The sequence below is a fragment of the Schistocerca cancellata genome, chromosome 5 (genome assembly GCF_023864275.1).
Source record: "Schistocerca cancellata isolate TAMUIC-IGC-003103 chromosome 5, iqSchCanc2.1, whole genome shotgun sequence".
NCBI classification, from domain to species: Eukaryota; Metazoa; Arthropoda; class Insecta; order Orthoptera; family Acrididae; genus Schistocerca; species Schistocerca cancellata.
Genome location: NC_064630.1, coordinates 304720846 through 304737244, shown reverse-complemented (window position 1 = coordinate 304737244; position 16399 = coordinate 304720846). Strand labels below are relative to the sequence as shown.

The 16399-nt window shown below is 43.4% G+C and overlaps 1 protein-coding gene across 1 annotated transcript; it reads right to left on the bottom strand.

Annotated features, from left to right (window-relative positions):
* Nucleotides 1-392: 392 nt before the first annotated feature.
* Nucleotides 393-16092, bottom strand: LOC126188505 (uncharacterized). The gene is made up of 2 exons (XM_049930108.1): nucleotides 15776-16092; nucleotides 393-561 (listed from the first exon to the last, which is right to left on the bottom strand). The coding sequence occupies exons 1-2, from the start codon at nucleotides 16090-16092 to the stop codon at nucleotides 393-395; spliced, it is 486 nt and encodes a 161-aa protein (XP_049786065.1).
* Between the last annotated feature and the right edge of the window lie 307 nt (nucleotides 16093-16399).

Here is a 16399-nt window from a genome sequence, read left to right as displayed (position 1 = left end):
TAAAAAAGTACAACAATCCATGGTTCAACAAACAGGGTAAGAAAATGAGGTTGTCACTCTACGCTCGTCGTTCTAACTCGGCGTGGTAATGCTCTTTAAAACCACTGAATTAGGGAGCGTGTGACGCGCGTGGGAACAATAGATGTTGCGAGCACGAAACAGCATGTCCGTCCACGGTCCGCGTTCTGAAAGTGAACGAGCGACATTTCCGCCGGCAGCCAAGTTCCATGGAACAAGCCGTGAATGCAGCCACGTCCGATGCGAGATTGCACAGGCCAGACGGCAGCACTTGGGCGACGGATGGCGCAGCCAACACAAGCGCGCGCGCGCACACACACACACACACACACACACACACACACACACACACACGAACACACACGCGTCTCGCTTTAGCTGGTTCCGCGGCTGCCCTTTTTAATTTGGCGCTGGCTGCCCGGCCCGCCGGGGGCGGCTAATGCAATTGGCAGCGGCGCTGCTGCGCTGGAGTTGGTGGTAGTGGTGGTGGTGGTGGTGGTGGTGGTGGTGGTGCTGGTACTGGTGTTGGTGCGGGGGCGGCATCTGGGCGCACAGCCCCGCCGCCGTATTATTTTCCTACCGAGGCATCTCGCAGCCGCGTAATTTAACTTGAGGCAGCACCGCAAAAGGAGCCTAAATTCTGACACTGCCAATAGCACTGCTGCGTGGAAACAAGTCCAGTAAATCCAAAGAGATTCCGGTCGTATGTAAAGTACGCTAGCGGGAAGACACAAGGCCTTCTCTACGTAGGAAGGAAAATCAGCATTGGCCGTATTTTGTTGTTTTATTGTCAGTAAAATCGATTTTCAGTCATTTAGTGACCATCCTCAGTGCTGTGATATACAATTAAAATTGGTAGGCACTGGTATCAAGCTATAACCACAAGCTTAGAGCGATCACATAAACTCGAGTTTTTTAATTGTATATTACAGCACTGAGGATGGTCACTAAGTGACTGAAAATCGATTTTTCTGACAATAACACAACAAAATACTGCCAATGCTGATTTTCCTTCCAATTCTATCCAGTATTTGGTCGTGGTGCACACAATACTCCATGGAGTCGCCAATCAATAAACCTTCTCTACGTGATACCAATGGAAATACAATGGGTGACAGTGCCGCTAAAGCATGGTTATCCTAAACAAGGCCTTCAAAAATTCCTTCACTAAAGAAGACGAACTAAATATTCCAAAATTCTTATCAAGTACAGCCACCCATTGGAGTTCAGAGGTAGATATCCTAGGAGGAGATAAACAACTTAAATCACCTAATAAAGGCAAGTCTTCTGTCCAGATTGTATACGGATTAGGTTCGTTTCAGAGTATGCTGATCCAATAGTTCCTTACTTAAAATCGCTCGACGAAAGATCCATACCCAAAGACAGAAAAGTTGCATAGGTGACACCAATCTTCAAGAAAGGCTACAGGAGTAATCTTCCAAACTACAGGCCCATATCATTAACATGGATATGCAGAACAATTTTCGAACATATTGCATTCTGTTCAAAGGCTATGAATTACATGGATCAGAACGGTCTATTGACACACACAGTCAACACGAATTTAGAAAACATCGGTCTTGTAAAACACTACTAGCTCTTTGCTCAGACGAAGTGTTGAGTGCTATCGACAACAGCTTTCAAATTAATTCCGTCTTGATACTTTCCCAGAAGACTATTGACACCGTACCTCACAAACAAACAAAAAATGTTCAAATGTGTGTGAAATCTTATGGGACTTAACTGCTAAGGTCATCAGTCCCTAAGCTTACACACTACTGAACCTAAATTATCCTAAGGACAAACACACACACCCATGACCGAGGGAGGACTCGAACCTCCGCATGGACCAGCCGCACTGTCCATAACAGCAGCGCCCCAGACCGCTCGGCTAATCCCGCGCGGCCCCTCATAAACAGTTTGTAATAAAATTGTATGCTTATAGAATATCATCTCTGTTATGTGACAGGATTCATGATTTCCTGTCAGAAAGGTTACAGTTTGGAATAACTGGTAGAAAGTCATCGAGTGAAAAGGAAGTTATTTCTAGCGCTGCGCAAGGCAATGTTCTATTCCCTCTGTTGTTCCTCATCTATGTAAACTGTTAGGCGACAATCTGCGAAGGTTGCTTGCAGATGATGCTGTCATTTATCGTCTTCAGAAGAGCAAAACTAATCGCAAAACGATTTAGATAAGATAACTGTATGATGATAAATTTGGCAGTTGACCCTAAGTAATGAAAAGTGTGAGGTCATCCACATGAGTGATACAAGGAATCCGTCAAACTTCGGTTGCACGATAAATCAATCAAATCTAAAAGCTGTAAATTCAAACAGATACCTACAATTACAGTTACGCGCTGCTTAAATTGGAAGGAACACATCGAAAATGTTGTGGGGAAGGACAAACAAAAACTGAGTTTCATTGGCAGAACACTTAGAATAAGCAACAATTCTGCTAAAGAGACTGCCTAAACTACACTTGAAGCCTTCTTTTGGCGTATTGCTGCTCGGTGTGGGACCGTTACCAATAACATTGCACGGACGGAACAAACTGAGAAAGTTCAGAGAATGGCAGCACATTATGTATTATAGAGAAATAAGGGAGAGAATGTCACGGATATGATACAGATTTTGGGCAGGACATAATTAAAACAAGGGTGTTTCTCGCTACGACGGGGTCTTTTCTCGAAAGTTCAATCACAAACTTTTCTCTCCGAAAGCGAAAATATTTTGACGGCGACCTACATAGGGAGAAACGATCGTCATAATAAAATAAGAGAAAGCAGAGATCTCACGAAAAGATATAGGAGTTTCTTCTTTTCCACGCGCTGTTCGGTAGTAGACTAACAGAGGATTGTTGTGAATGTGATTCGATGAACCCGCTGTTTATCACTTATGTGCCATTTGCAGTAGCCGTCCAGGGTGACCGAGCGGTTCTAGGCGCTTCAGTCTGGAACCGCGCGACCGCTACGGTCGCAGGTTCAAATCCTGCCTCGGGCATGGATGTGTGTGATGTCCTTAGGTTAGTTAGGTTTAAGTAGTTGTAAGTTCTAGGGGACTAATGATCTCAGAAGTCCCATAGTGCTCAGAGCCATTTTTTTGCGATTTGCAGAGACGCCATGAAGATGTATTTGTAGGTATAGATATTGAAGCCCCGGAAAACAAATAATTACCGTGAGCTGCTGGTCACGCTTTCTTTTCATTTCTAATATAGCGATATTATTAAAATATTTGTGGCGACACGGGGTAGCTGCACGGTCTCATCCGCCTTGCCACTTTTCGAGCGGCTCACTCCGTCGGAGGTTCGAGTCCTCCCTCGGGCATGCTTGTGAGTGTGTGTGTTGTCCTTAGCGTAAGTTAGTTTAAGTTAGATAACGTAGTGTGTAAGCCTAAGGTCCGATAACCTCAGCTGTATGGTCCCATAGGAACTTACCACCACAAAAAAAATATTTCTGCCATTAATTCTTTCTCATTTACTTTTGAGGGCTTCTCCACGCTTCAGCAGCTGCCCTGTAGTGCTGTTCGCTGGCTTTCACAATCAGAGCAGTCTTTCTCTTTCAGATCTCTGTTATCGTTTCAATTACTCACGCTGCCCACGTTAATCTTGGCCTGCCACGTTTCCTCCTTCCTGGTGGCGACTATTACAGGATTGCTTTTGGCCATCGGCCTTGCTCCTTTCGTCGTGTGCGGCCATGCCATTGAAGATCTATATTCTCAGTTGTTTTCCTCATTCATTTTCTCCCTAATTTCCTTATTTCTTCTCCGCTCTGTTCTGGATATCCTGACTGCCCCCCCCCCCCCCCCCCTCATTCCATCCATTTCTACTGCCTCTCTCCCAGCGTCCATACTCGGCTCCATTTAGCATTTTTATTGCTGCTCTTTCCTGTTGGATCCTACGTTCCACATCTGCTTCATAGCTTCCCGCGGAATTAATAATCGATCGTAAGTATTTAAATTATTTGACAGGTTTAATATTTTCTTGCGGGGGTGCTATATCCTTCCACCTCCTCCCACAATTAGATATTCTGTTTTGCTCACATTCATCCTAAACTTGTCTCGTTCAAATGCTTCCATCAAACACTTTGTCATAAATTTGACATCCTCTCTACTTTTTTCGATCAGCGCTTGATTATTGGAAAATAACAATGAGTAGATAGCAGCATGCAGGAAGGGAATTCCCATACCTTCGCATGACTGACTCCGCATTTCCAATATATATTGCATACATATTTTAAACAAGGTTGACGACATACTACAGCCCTTTCTAAGTCCTTTCGATATTTGGAATGTCTCACTCATCTTTCTCCTTACTATAATTTCTGAGCACCATTGATGGTATATTCTTCGAATCAGGAATATTTGTTGTGCTTCAATATCTATATACTCCATTGCTTCCTATAGTGCGTTGATGGATAGAGAATCAACACCCTTTTTCAAAATCCACAAATATCAGGTATTCTTCAGGACCCTTAGAGTACGACTTCTAACCGTTAATTCTAGCATTATAATATCTTACTCTGTATCAAAAAATTATAATACATTTTTCGTTGTTCTCATTTCAGTTCCCAAAGAGGTTTTATAGGTTTTAAAAGTCCAATGGTCTTGTCATAAATGGCGAAGGATCGATGAGCATCAGTAAGACCTATTGTCCTTCAGGTGGGAAACTGCCCCTAAAAGGCAGAGAGATGAAGAGTGACCCACGACATGAGAAGTACAAGAAATGGAAACCACTATATTATGGACACACAAGGTGAATACACAAAACAAGGTTCATGATGATCGCTTCATTGAAAAACGGTTCGAATTATTTCCTCATTTGGATTAGGTGACTTTCAAGAAGGAGGGGACCTTGAGGAAAGTACTAAGTATCAAACGAAAGGGTAATGTTGTACGAGGAGGAACATGGAATTTCAGAAGTATGAATGTGATCGGGAAGCTGGAAAATCCGAAAAAGGAAAGGCAAATGCTAGATCTAGATATATTAGAGGTCACCGAAGTGAAATGGAAGAAGGATATGGATATTTAGTCAGATGGTTATTGGGCCATACCAATAGCAGCGATAAATGTAACGTGCAGGATTCGACACGGATAGGAAAGTAGGGCAGGGAGTGAGTTACTGTGAACATTTTAGTGATTCGATTATTCTCATCACAATCGACAGAAAACGATCGCCAAGAACACTAATTCAGGGGCACATGCCGACGCCACAAGATGAAAGTGAAAAGACAGAGAACGGATACGGGGTTATTGTAAGTGTATCTCAGTATGTAAAGGGAGATGAAAATCTACTAATCAAAGGAGACTGGACCTCTGTAGCAGGGCCAAATATGGGTCTAGTAGTAAGAGGCATAGGAGGGAAAGCCTTTTCCAGTTTTGCTTTTAATGGCAAATATAGTGTTGGAAACGGTATGGAAACACTTGAAGATTTCATCTACATTAGTTTATGGTCACACAGACATTCGGAAATAAAATTTTGGATTTTACGGGGTAGACAAGAAGAAATACAGTTTCAGATCACAGTTTAGTCGTCACGAAGAGTATGCAGAAGATTACTAAAATCGTCTGGAAAAATCAGTGTCGAAATAAGGGGGATACTGACATCACATAACAGATGCAGTTATTTCACCCATAATACGATACTGTGATCACAGATGCTCAGTCGGCGCTTATTGCTAGAATGTCCACTATCCTACTCCTTCTATATATGGAACACAACAGGCCAGTATTTGTGTATTATGGACGACTTGAGACAGTCGTACGCTATTTTAAATAAGGACGAGTGTACAATGACTACAGTATGGTGAACCACAGTGCAGTTCAGTGCAAGCTGAGTAAATGGAGAGTAAGGCAGCCATCTGTGAGATCCATCGTCGTACAACTGACGAGAGTGCCCTCTCCATATTCGTTCTCCGTCGCGCTCAGAGCCACCGCCGGCTCGACAACCTCCGAAACCAAGATTGGACGAGGCTACCGTCTATGGAGACAAGGCAAACGTATATGAAAAATCTCCATAAACGACAGTTGCCAAGATGTCGGAAAATCACGTCGATGCTGTCACTGACGTGACGGTCAATTTATCTAGGCGCTAGAATATTAGGGACCATCATTTGTGTCGTCGCCAGCTGTGTACCGAAGGTTGCTAACAGAAATATTTCCGGCCAACAGGAACCTCTGTTTTAAGAATATCAACATCACGAAACCACCCTTGAAATATGATTTTATCAGAATGTAGCCATAATGTCGTCTCTGGATGAGCATGACAGGCCAGGAGCTGTGGAAGATCACAGGTACAGACTCACTTAGTTATTCCAAGAACTTCAACAAAGTTCTTCCTAAACGACTGTCTGCAGTTGATGGCACATGTAATCCACCGTAATCAACAAGACGCTTTCTAGTCAACTCTCCAGACGCTAAATTTCACTGTGAAGCTGTAGTCGACTACAAAAGGTACTGCGCCTCACAGAAGAAAACAATGTGCCACCGACGATCATAGTCATCTGAAGCGGACAGTGAGAGTCATGATCAACCACAGCTCGTCCCTAACCACAGCTCGTCTATAATAGTATGTGCATAGAGACAGTCAAGGAGGGTCATTGTCATCGATGATGGTTCAGTCACTTACAAGAGAAATTCTGTGTCCAGCCGTCAATGGGTCCTGGCCTGATTGGGGAAAGTCGGCGAATGATGGCAATTTTCGGGACCATGGAGGCAGGCAAATCAGACGACCCAAGAAACATCCCAACTACACAGGGGATCATTGCTGGACGACGAATAATTTAGATGGGAGATATTACGTAATGCCATTAATCATCACTCACAAGCCTTCTTCTGTGGTATATATATATATATATATATCGACTAAAAAAAGGCAGCCTGGCTACAGGCAGATCTAAGTTAACTGGAGGAACAGCTGTCTCCGTAACACGTGATAGCCTCTATGAGTTTTGAGTTTGGCGATATCTTAAATCTGCAAATTCATCAATTGATAATAGGCTTTGTTATGTAAACTTCATCTCTGGCAAAAGCAATTATGTTGTAAGCATTGTTGTAGCTCATTTAAATACTCTTCAGTGTAGTACTCCAACGTAGTCCATCATCAGGGTTGCCTCATTTTTCTTCTTTCTTTTTTGTGCAAACAGAAGTATACTGGTTGTCAAAGGTTTGCAGAATGTACACTGTATCGAAAGAAAGTATTATTTGTTTTCATTTGAAATATATTTTTCTTTTGATTTTAGCGATATTTAACAAGTAACAGCCGCCGCTAAACAGCTCACAGCACCTACCTAGTCTACATTTAAGTTAATGTAAACAAGTAATTAATTTTTTTTTACCAAACTCGGAGACAGTTTCCATCAGCCAGTCACTAAAGATTAATCCTGGAAAAACTCACTCTCTGAATGTTGAAGTAGCAGGAACCGAAAATAGAAATGAAATTAATTTGTTTAATCATCATTTGTCTCATTAAATACTTGTTGGCATTCTGCTTAACCTGAAAATGACAAGAACAAACCGTTCACCTCACCCACCACGAACAATGAGTTCAGTGAACCATCTGAACCGCAAAAAATCATACACATGCGTAAACATAACACATGGATGCACAAAAGATTTTTCCACTCTTCTGTTCTACTCTAGCTGAAGCAATTCTAGTTGTAACTTATCGGATATAGCTGCAAACCCCAAAAATGCAAGAGCAGCTAGCCCAAATGATGGATATTAAAAATAACTTCACATAATCTGCATTTTCTGTTATATTCGTTTCGTGTATAGTTAGTTAACCGAGCATCATATTCAATTCCCCGCTGACTCCGCAATCGTTTTGTCTTTGTACCGCTGTATGAATATTTCTAACACGTTTTTAGTGTATTTTTTTTTCAATATCCGTATCATCCTATTCACGATAAAAATTACGTTTTTCAGTTGTTCAGGGAGTACACAGTTTAACGAAGCTGACTTTATCCATGATTCACTGCGCTGTTACATAAAGATATAAAACCGAATAATCGTACTTTATTACGTTCAATAAACCTCACTCAGAACAAATTGAAACATACATTCTACAATAGTGCTACAATTGCTAGATCGCTGAGATTTGCGGCAGTCTTCTGGGTAAGGAAACGATATGTTGCGTCCTGTGCTGATTAGTTGTGAGCGGTAACATGGAGACCGTGGGCTAACTTCTTGTGGAATAAATAATCCACAGATTGCTGTTTACTTACAATCTAGGAGACTCATTGTGATATTTGTTAGTTGAAAGCATATGAAGTTAACGGCTTCTCACTCCACTGAAACTTTGGTAACATTTCAGTTTAGGCTGCTTTCAAAAATGCCAATTCCCTTCACAGTTCAGTTACCCAACCAACCAGTTACACGCAAAACTGAGATCAATATATGTGGTCTTTTCATGATTTACGTAAAGTGGAACCTAGAAAAATCGGACCACGTGTGTTAAAGTATTTTCCCGTATTTTTTGTCTCAAAGCACAGAGAACAACTGCACGAAATAACGTACAATAATTTATAATAAAGTAAGTAAAAATAGCAGTTACTTATTTTAAATTCTACTTCTTTCAAGTGTTTATAATAATAATAATAATAATAATAATAATAGTAACAATACTGATCATAAAATAAATACTTTCCCCAATATTCTAAAGAATAGATGCTGTACGTTATCCGAAGTAAATCAGATTTGTTTTTCCCTAATTATTGAGAAAAGGCTTAGAGGCCAAAGAGAATGGACGAGTCTGTTAGCGTGGTACCTGGCACACTGTTTTAACGTCTAGTGGAACGAAGGTAATAAATTCTTACAGCAGAGTCCCTCCCATTAGCAGAAGCAGTTACGAGGCGGGAGCTGCAGCGGCCTCAGTGTGCTGTATACGCCTGCCGGTTTTGTTTCCGCTCTTGGCTCCCGCACGGCGACGGCGTGGGCGACGCCATGTTGTATCGAACGCGGCGCGCGGTTCGCCCGACGCCGGCCAGGCGTGGCGTTTAATAACGAGCTGGGGGCACCCCCGCGCAGGGACGCCAACTTGCCGAGGCGCGCAAAACCCGGCAGCGACAAATTTTGGCGCTTGTCGATTGCAGCGCGCCACGTGTAAGCACTTCTTTATTAAAACATAATTCTCTGGGGCGGCGTCCGCTGCCACTGTCGGAATTTCATTTGCGGCCGCACCTTGCCGCCAACGCCTCTGCCACCGCTACTGTCGTAATAATTTCGTCTTTATTATTCGTTGGTAACGACACAGCAGCACGTGCGTTCGCATGAAAAACTACTTTAGAAATATCTCAGGCGCCCGCACCAGTTTATAGCAAATGCATACGTAGCCTACTGTTCTGGCAGAGAAGAAAACGAAAAGTCGAGCAAAAGTTGCAAAATTGGTGTGTAATACGAGAGAAACGTGAAAACTGCAGCTTTCTGCTGCAAAACGTTACATGATTAATAACTGGAACTGAGGAAGTAATTTCGGTAACTCATACTTATGGTACGAAGTACTTCACGATAAGCGAATTGTGTTACATGAAATATCTGAACCAAAATATCAACACTCCTTTTCATGGGATTCGTATAATATACCGAATTGGTTTACGTAAGCTATTTGAAGCAAAATATCAGGACAATATTCCATGGGGTTCGTGTAATTTACTGAAGTATGGCTTCTCTATATTCCAGAGCATATTTTGTCAAATCTGTATTCATGTCATGTGGCTGATAGCAAGTGTTCTCCGAGTAGTGAAGTAGAGAAGCAAATTTGAACAGCGAAACAGGTAAGTGGGTGGCAAGGAATGAGGTACGATTTAGTGAACGAAGAAATCGTTTGAGACGGGTCACAAACACGAACTGAGAAAGAGGAATATTCCTGGGGGAAGGGGGAGGGGGCGGCCGCTGTGGCCGAAAGGTTCTAGGCTCTTCAGATGGGAACCGTGCCGCTGATACGGTCGCAGGTTCGAATCCTGCCATGGGCATGGATGTGTGTGTTGTCTTTAGGTTAGTTAGGTTTAAGTAGTTCTAAGTCTAGGGGATTGACAACCTCAGATGTTAAGTCCCATAGTACTCAGAGCCATTTGAACCATTCTGAATATTCCTGGCATTCGATTAAAGTGATTGAAAGAAACGATAGCAGACCTAAATCTGAATGGTCTGACGGTCATCTGAACACATTGTACCTGACTGCGCACTTAGTCCCCGTCAAAATCCTAGAGCACCATGCTCACCATCTTACTCCACGGATCTGTTGCTTACCTTCTCGCACAAGCACCCTTTACCGCCGCATCAAAGTTCCAGCTCTCCTCACCCACTCTGACCACCGCCACATTTGTTACACGGTCCGTAAACTAGATTCTATTAACATCATTGTTTTCTCTCTCATCGCCAATGCCAGTCCAGGTCTCATATGCTGCCGCGTCTACATTAAAACATCCCACCGTTCCAACAGATGCACACATTCGACATCCCATCTCAACGGAACTTCTATCAACTCCCATTCCCCATCAAATTCGCTACCAAAATATCAGCTAGATGGCAATCAGTTGCAACGGAAGTGTTTTCTTTAACCGAAAAACCTAGCAACACATTGAACTTCAATCGTTAATCATGTATACGTATTTGCCTACACTTTTTATTTCGAAGCGCAACACACCACCAGCTATCGGTATTTCAAAGTTAGTTCCACGTACAGGGTTCCATTTATTGAACTATATGAAATAAAATTGTCATAACCTCTGAATGGTTTTCGTTAGGACTTTCTAACTGCACGGTTGGCCGCGGGGCATGACGAGAATTGGTACGTGAATATGGTTTGGTTTAACGACGAAGCCGACTTTCATTTGGATGGGTTCGTCAATATTCAAAACTGGCGCATTTGGTAACTGAAAATCCGCATTTCGCGATGGAGAAACCTCTTCACGTTGACTGTGTGGTGTGTAATGTCCACTCACCGAATAATCACTGCGATGTTCCTTGATGGCACGGTGACTACCGAACGGCACGTGAAGATTTTGGAAGATGACTTCATAATGAGGTGTTACAAATGGGATACTGCTAGGACAGCTCCGAGTCAGACACCCTGTAGCGTGTATTTCACTGACCATAAACCACCACCATTACACCATTTGCGACTTCAATGGTGTCAAGCGACAAGTAATTGGATGGAAGGGTTGAGGTCTGTTACTTTTTCTGATGAATGCTGGTCCAGCCTCAGTACAAGTGATGACCGTGTGTTGGATAGAAGGTGGCCAACTGAGGGCCTGCAGTGCTAGACAGACTTGACCTACGCCTGGAGTTATGGTCTGAGATGTGATTTCGTGTGACAGCAGGAGCACTGTCCTGGTTATTCCACGCACTCTGGCTGCAAAACTGTACGTCACTTTGTGATTCGACCTGTCGTGTTGCCATTCATGAACAGCATTCCAAGGGGTTCTGCAAACCACTGTTGTAATCCAACATGCTCTACAGAGTGTCGACATGTTGCCTTGGCCTGGTCGATCACCGGACCTGCCTCCAATTGTGCACGTAAGAGACTTCGTCGGGCGACATTCCAGCGTCAGGCAGGGAACTCCATCCCACAAACTGACGGTGCCTGTACGAGACAACGTATGCACGTTTGCAAGCTTGCATTCAACATCCCGGCGTTTATATCGGCTGTTAATGTAACACGACCTCACTTTTGCAATGACTTACGTCGCTCATACATTACCCTGTAATCTTGCAATGTTACTCTCTTAACTATGTTACATTCTCTACGTTACCTATCTTTTGCTCTAACGATTTGTTTTCGTCAATGTAAATAATAGACGCCCACACGATTTTTCATTACAACTTAAATCTATGCAGTAGCAGTATTATGATGTGTGATGCACTTCCATCACAGGAGGTGGAAAGAAGCGGTTGGATGCATGATGACGAATCACACTCGATGAAAACAACATTTATTAAAACGAGGTATTCTCTCCACGAAGTTTAGCAGTCATCTAAGAAACAAGTTTCACTTTAACATCACGGTTCCTTACGTGATTTGTTTGCCTGATAAATTCTAGGGACCTTGTTCTGTGAGTAAAAAAGATCATGCCATAAGAGAGATCAGACTAGTTTGCTCTTTTGAACGCATTAAAAATTCCAGCTCTCTTTACATAAAGGGAAACAAGACACTACAAGTTATGTAATTCTTCGAGCTTTCCCGGCGAGGGGTTGTCATCTTGATTAATCAGGTTTCTGCCGGTTATTCGCGTCTTTCCTACACGATATTTCAACTGCGTGACTCGCAGTCTTCTTCAGGTGCTGTCTGATACCGATTCCTGTGCGGACCGCAGAGGGAACGCCTAGCACAATACAGGCATTAATACCGGACTCGTTCCACACAGGAATCAGTATCAGACAGCACCTGAAGAAGACTGCGAGTCACGCAGTTGAAATATCGTGCAGTGGAGACGCGAATAACCGGCAGAAACCCGATTAATCAAGATGACTACAAGTTATGTTCACCGATCATTCCTACGAATTGCGTGCGGTTGCCCTGAAACTTGGGTCGTGGCCGTACATTCTATTCAAAAGAATCTGCAGAGCACGAACACAAACACGAAATCGTAACGGGTACGACTAACATAAAAACCAAATCGCTCTCTCAAAAACTAAGTTGAAAACCGATAAAACTTTTACGCACGCGAAATTTAGCGACGTAGCTTTCATGATACTTAATTTGATTAATTCATGGATTACCTAGATTACGAAACGGAAACGACTAACCAAATACCCAACCAAAAGGTTTCACCGCATTTGTGCTCGGAAGCAGCACGTGTTACCAAATACAGTGTCAGACCCCGACTTGCTGTTACCAACTACTTTCTAAAACACATTAAATGTTGTGCTCTGGTACACCTTCGTAGACTAGCGGTGGCCACCACACGTTCGTCACGCAAAAACAGCCCCGCGGCACCAAATACTTTGCTCAGTCAGGTGGAAGCTAAAGCTGTCAGTGCGCATCACCACCGTACAAAATTTCCAATGAGAGTTCCGTAGAAAGTTCCACAGTTTGCACCTGGTCTTGTAGCACTACAACAGAGTACCTCATAGGTACTAATTAATTAGTTCTGTAATGTTAATGGCCCGCATCTCGTGGTCGTGCGGTAGCGTTCTCGCTTCCCACGCCCGGGTCCCCGGGTTCGATTCCCGGCGGGGTCAGGGATTTTCTCTGCCTCGTGATGGCTGGGTGTTGTGTGCTGTCCTTAGGTTAGTTAGGTTTAAGTAGTTCTAAGTTCTAGGGGACTTATGACCACAGCAGTTGAGTCCCATAGTGCTCAGAGCCATTTGAACCATTTTTGTAATGTTAATGTCATTTCTACGATTTGTATGTACTTTGTTAATTTTGCATTGTTCCTTACTTTTTTAAAAAAATGTTGTGTCTCCATAAAAAAAATACTGTGCCGTTTGGCTAGCCTTTAATAAATTCCTTAGTGATGGTTTTGCTTTGTGTTTTAACTTTTGGATAATTCGATTGTTCTCTCAAAATTTTCCCGTCAGAAGGTTTCTTGTGCAGCGTGCGGGAGGCTATTCGATCTCGTGCGCGTTGCCGTGATTTTCACTTCGAGAGTTCAAAAATGGTACAAATGGCTCTAAGTACTATGGGACTTAACAGCTGAGGTCATCAGTCCCCTAGACTTAGAACTACGTAAACCTACCTAACCTAAGGACATCACACACATCCATGCCCGAGGCAGGACTGGAACTTGAGACCGTAGCTGCCGCATGGTTCCGACTTCGGGAGTACCGCCATGTCTGCTGTGGTGGCTCCCGCGAGGTATCGCTAGTGACGTGGACAGGGACGACAGGCGCCGAGCCATCGGCTGCAGTGAGTCTAAGCCGGCTGCTGCTTGTGTAACTGCTTGCCATTGCTAGATGTACGTGTGTCTCAAAGGGATCTATTAATATCCTGAAGATCAGATCAGGAGACTGTGTGCTGGTTTGGAATGTTGTGGAGCCTGCAATGAATTTCTGACACTGCGGGACACTGCTGTGGGAGTCTTGTCAGTTAGTCGTACTTTTAGTCTGATATCCTATCGCCACCGTGTTAACCCTAAACAGATCGAGAGAGCTAAGCTATGCGCGCCGGTGGTTTTGTTCTAGGGAGTCCTCCAGAAAGGGGGGAGAATTTTTCTACCACTTACACTCTTCCTGCGCCAGAAAATCTGAAAACCGAAGTATGTTTATTCTCATGTCAGCGTTTGAAAAGTACTTTGACCTGCAGTTGTTCGTGTTTTGTTAACATTCTAATCAGCAACTATTGCACACAGCAAATGTGTAAGTGCCATCCTTTATGGTTTAGTTACTTTGCTTGCTTGTGATAACAAATCTATGTTTCAGGTATTTCTACCAAAATCTTATTCTTTGTTAAAGCACTGTAATGACCACCTTGATGACTGATATTTTATTGAAAATGATTTTAAGACATTGATGCCAGTCGACGCCACTCTGGGCGACTTGCGTGTCGATGATGATGAAGTAAGGATGAGGACAACGCAACAAAATCGCCGTTCCAGTCGGGAAGCGAACTCACGCCCGCTGCATTGCAATCAGGCGTGCTGCTGTTAAAGAACCAGAAATCAACCATTTGACAGTGGGGCATGTAGTTGTGCGTTATTATTTGATGCAAGGCTCCTAAGTCAGGTAACCTGGGTTTTAATTTGTCTTGTTTTAATCTGCCATCCTGTAAGCCAGTGAATGGTATTATTACTCGGTGTTAGTTACAAAAAATAACTACTTAATTCTTAGCTGTCACTACCGTTATCTTGAAATTACCGCTGTTTTTAATGAGATGCACCTACTCCTGCAGGTATATCTGCCTGAGAAGACTATGTGCCTATGATTCACGTTGTATAACTTGTAATTTTAGCTTCATTTAATGTGCTTTGCCGTCTAACTGTTAAGCTGTTACTCTTATAGCCTAGTGTCATTACAAACTGTAGTATGAGCAATAGGGGTATGTGATGTTCAGCTGTGAATGAAAACTAAGTTTTGCCGGCCGCGGTGGCCGAGCGGTTCTAGGCTCTTCAGTCCGGAACCGAGCGACTGCTTACGGTCGCAGGATCGAATTCTGCCTCGGGCATGGATGTGTGTGATGTCCTTAGGTTAGTTAGGTTTAAGTTGTTTTAAGTTCCAGGGGACTGATGACCTTAGATGTTAAGTCCCATAGTGCTCAGAGCCAACTGAAACATTTGAGCCAAAACTAAGTTTTGAGCTTTAATACTGAAGTCTAATCTTCGTGAAGTAATTTACTTTTTGCTAAGAAGTGTAAGGTAATTTAGCCCAGCACCTTTCCGCCTCCTCTCCGCTTCTACCATTATAAACCGCTGGAAAATAATATTTTAAAAACTTCGTGATACAACGATGGTTGAGTCATGGTGATTTGTATTGCATAAATTCCAAAGAATGTGTTTAAAGTATGGCGTCACTATTGATAATTTTTATTTTGGCTGGACCCACAATCATGGTAAACTTTTTGAATGATGCTGCCGTCGCATGAAGGTAATAATTTTTATTTTATTGTTATATGGTCGCTGAAGAACAGCCCGTTGTCATAAATTATTGCCACGGATGCATTACGTCACACTATCTGCCACAAAGTAATGTCGAGCCATTTAATTGATTAGTTAGGCATACGGCTTGCCAGCGTCGTAGACGCAATATTTCGGACAGCGTGGTGTTTCCAGCTGAAAGTGCCTGGCCTGTATGAAGTGCCGCTCCACGTTTTCCATCGCTCTCGCCTTCCGAGAACACGCGCAGGAATTCTGTCAGTTGACGGTCTTCGTCGGCCGCCGGAGGTGGCGCCGAAACACTTGGGCCGTCTTAAATTTCCATTACGGCGGCTAATTAGATCGCGAGTGGCAATAAGGCGGCCGGCGTCTGAACACAGGGCGCTCGTTTTGTCGCCCCTGCCGGTAACTGGCTTACTGCTGCCAGCAGGCGGCTGGCGGCGGCCGACGCCGCGCTCGCTGCCTGCCTCTCGTGAGACTCCTGCTACACGGCGGGACCCTGACGGCGCTACGGCTGCAGCAGCAGTAACAGCATCTGTAGGGCTCATCTTCTACACATCTAACGAGGGATGCAGTCATTTACATTTACACATTATACTGATTTATCTTCCCTGGTTCATCACGTAGTGAATCAAATCGACTGTTTCTACGATGCAGAAATGGAACTGGTTAGTAAAGGCATAGAGAGGGAACTGCCAAGGTGTGGTTACCCAGCAAAGAAACATTTTTGTCACATTCCCTAGAGTCGTTTTGCTCACCATTTTTTAAAGATTTGTTTGGTACTGTAGTAACCATTCTATGAAAGCAACTCTTTAGTAAAAATAATAGAATCACGAGGCAAATGTACTACGCTCT

Bases quoted from the DNA above. Each gene is read 5' to 3' on its own strand.
- LOC126188505 (XM_049930108.1), bottom strand. From the start codon at position 16,092: ATGAGCCCTACAGATGCTGTTACTGCTGCTGCAGCCGTAGCGCCGTCA. The intron at 562-15,775 runs GCGAGAGCGATG...CTGTGCGCCCAG, and splicing joins CCTGCGCGTGTTCTCGGAAG to ATGCCGCCCCCGCACCAACA.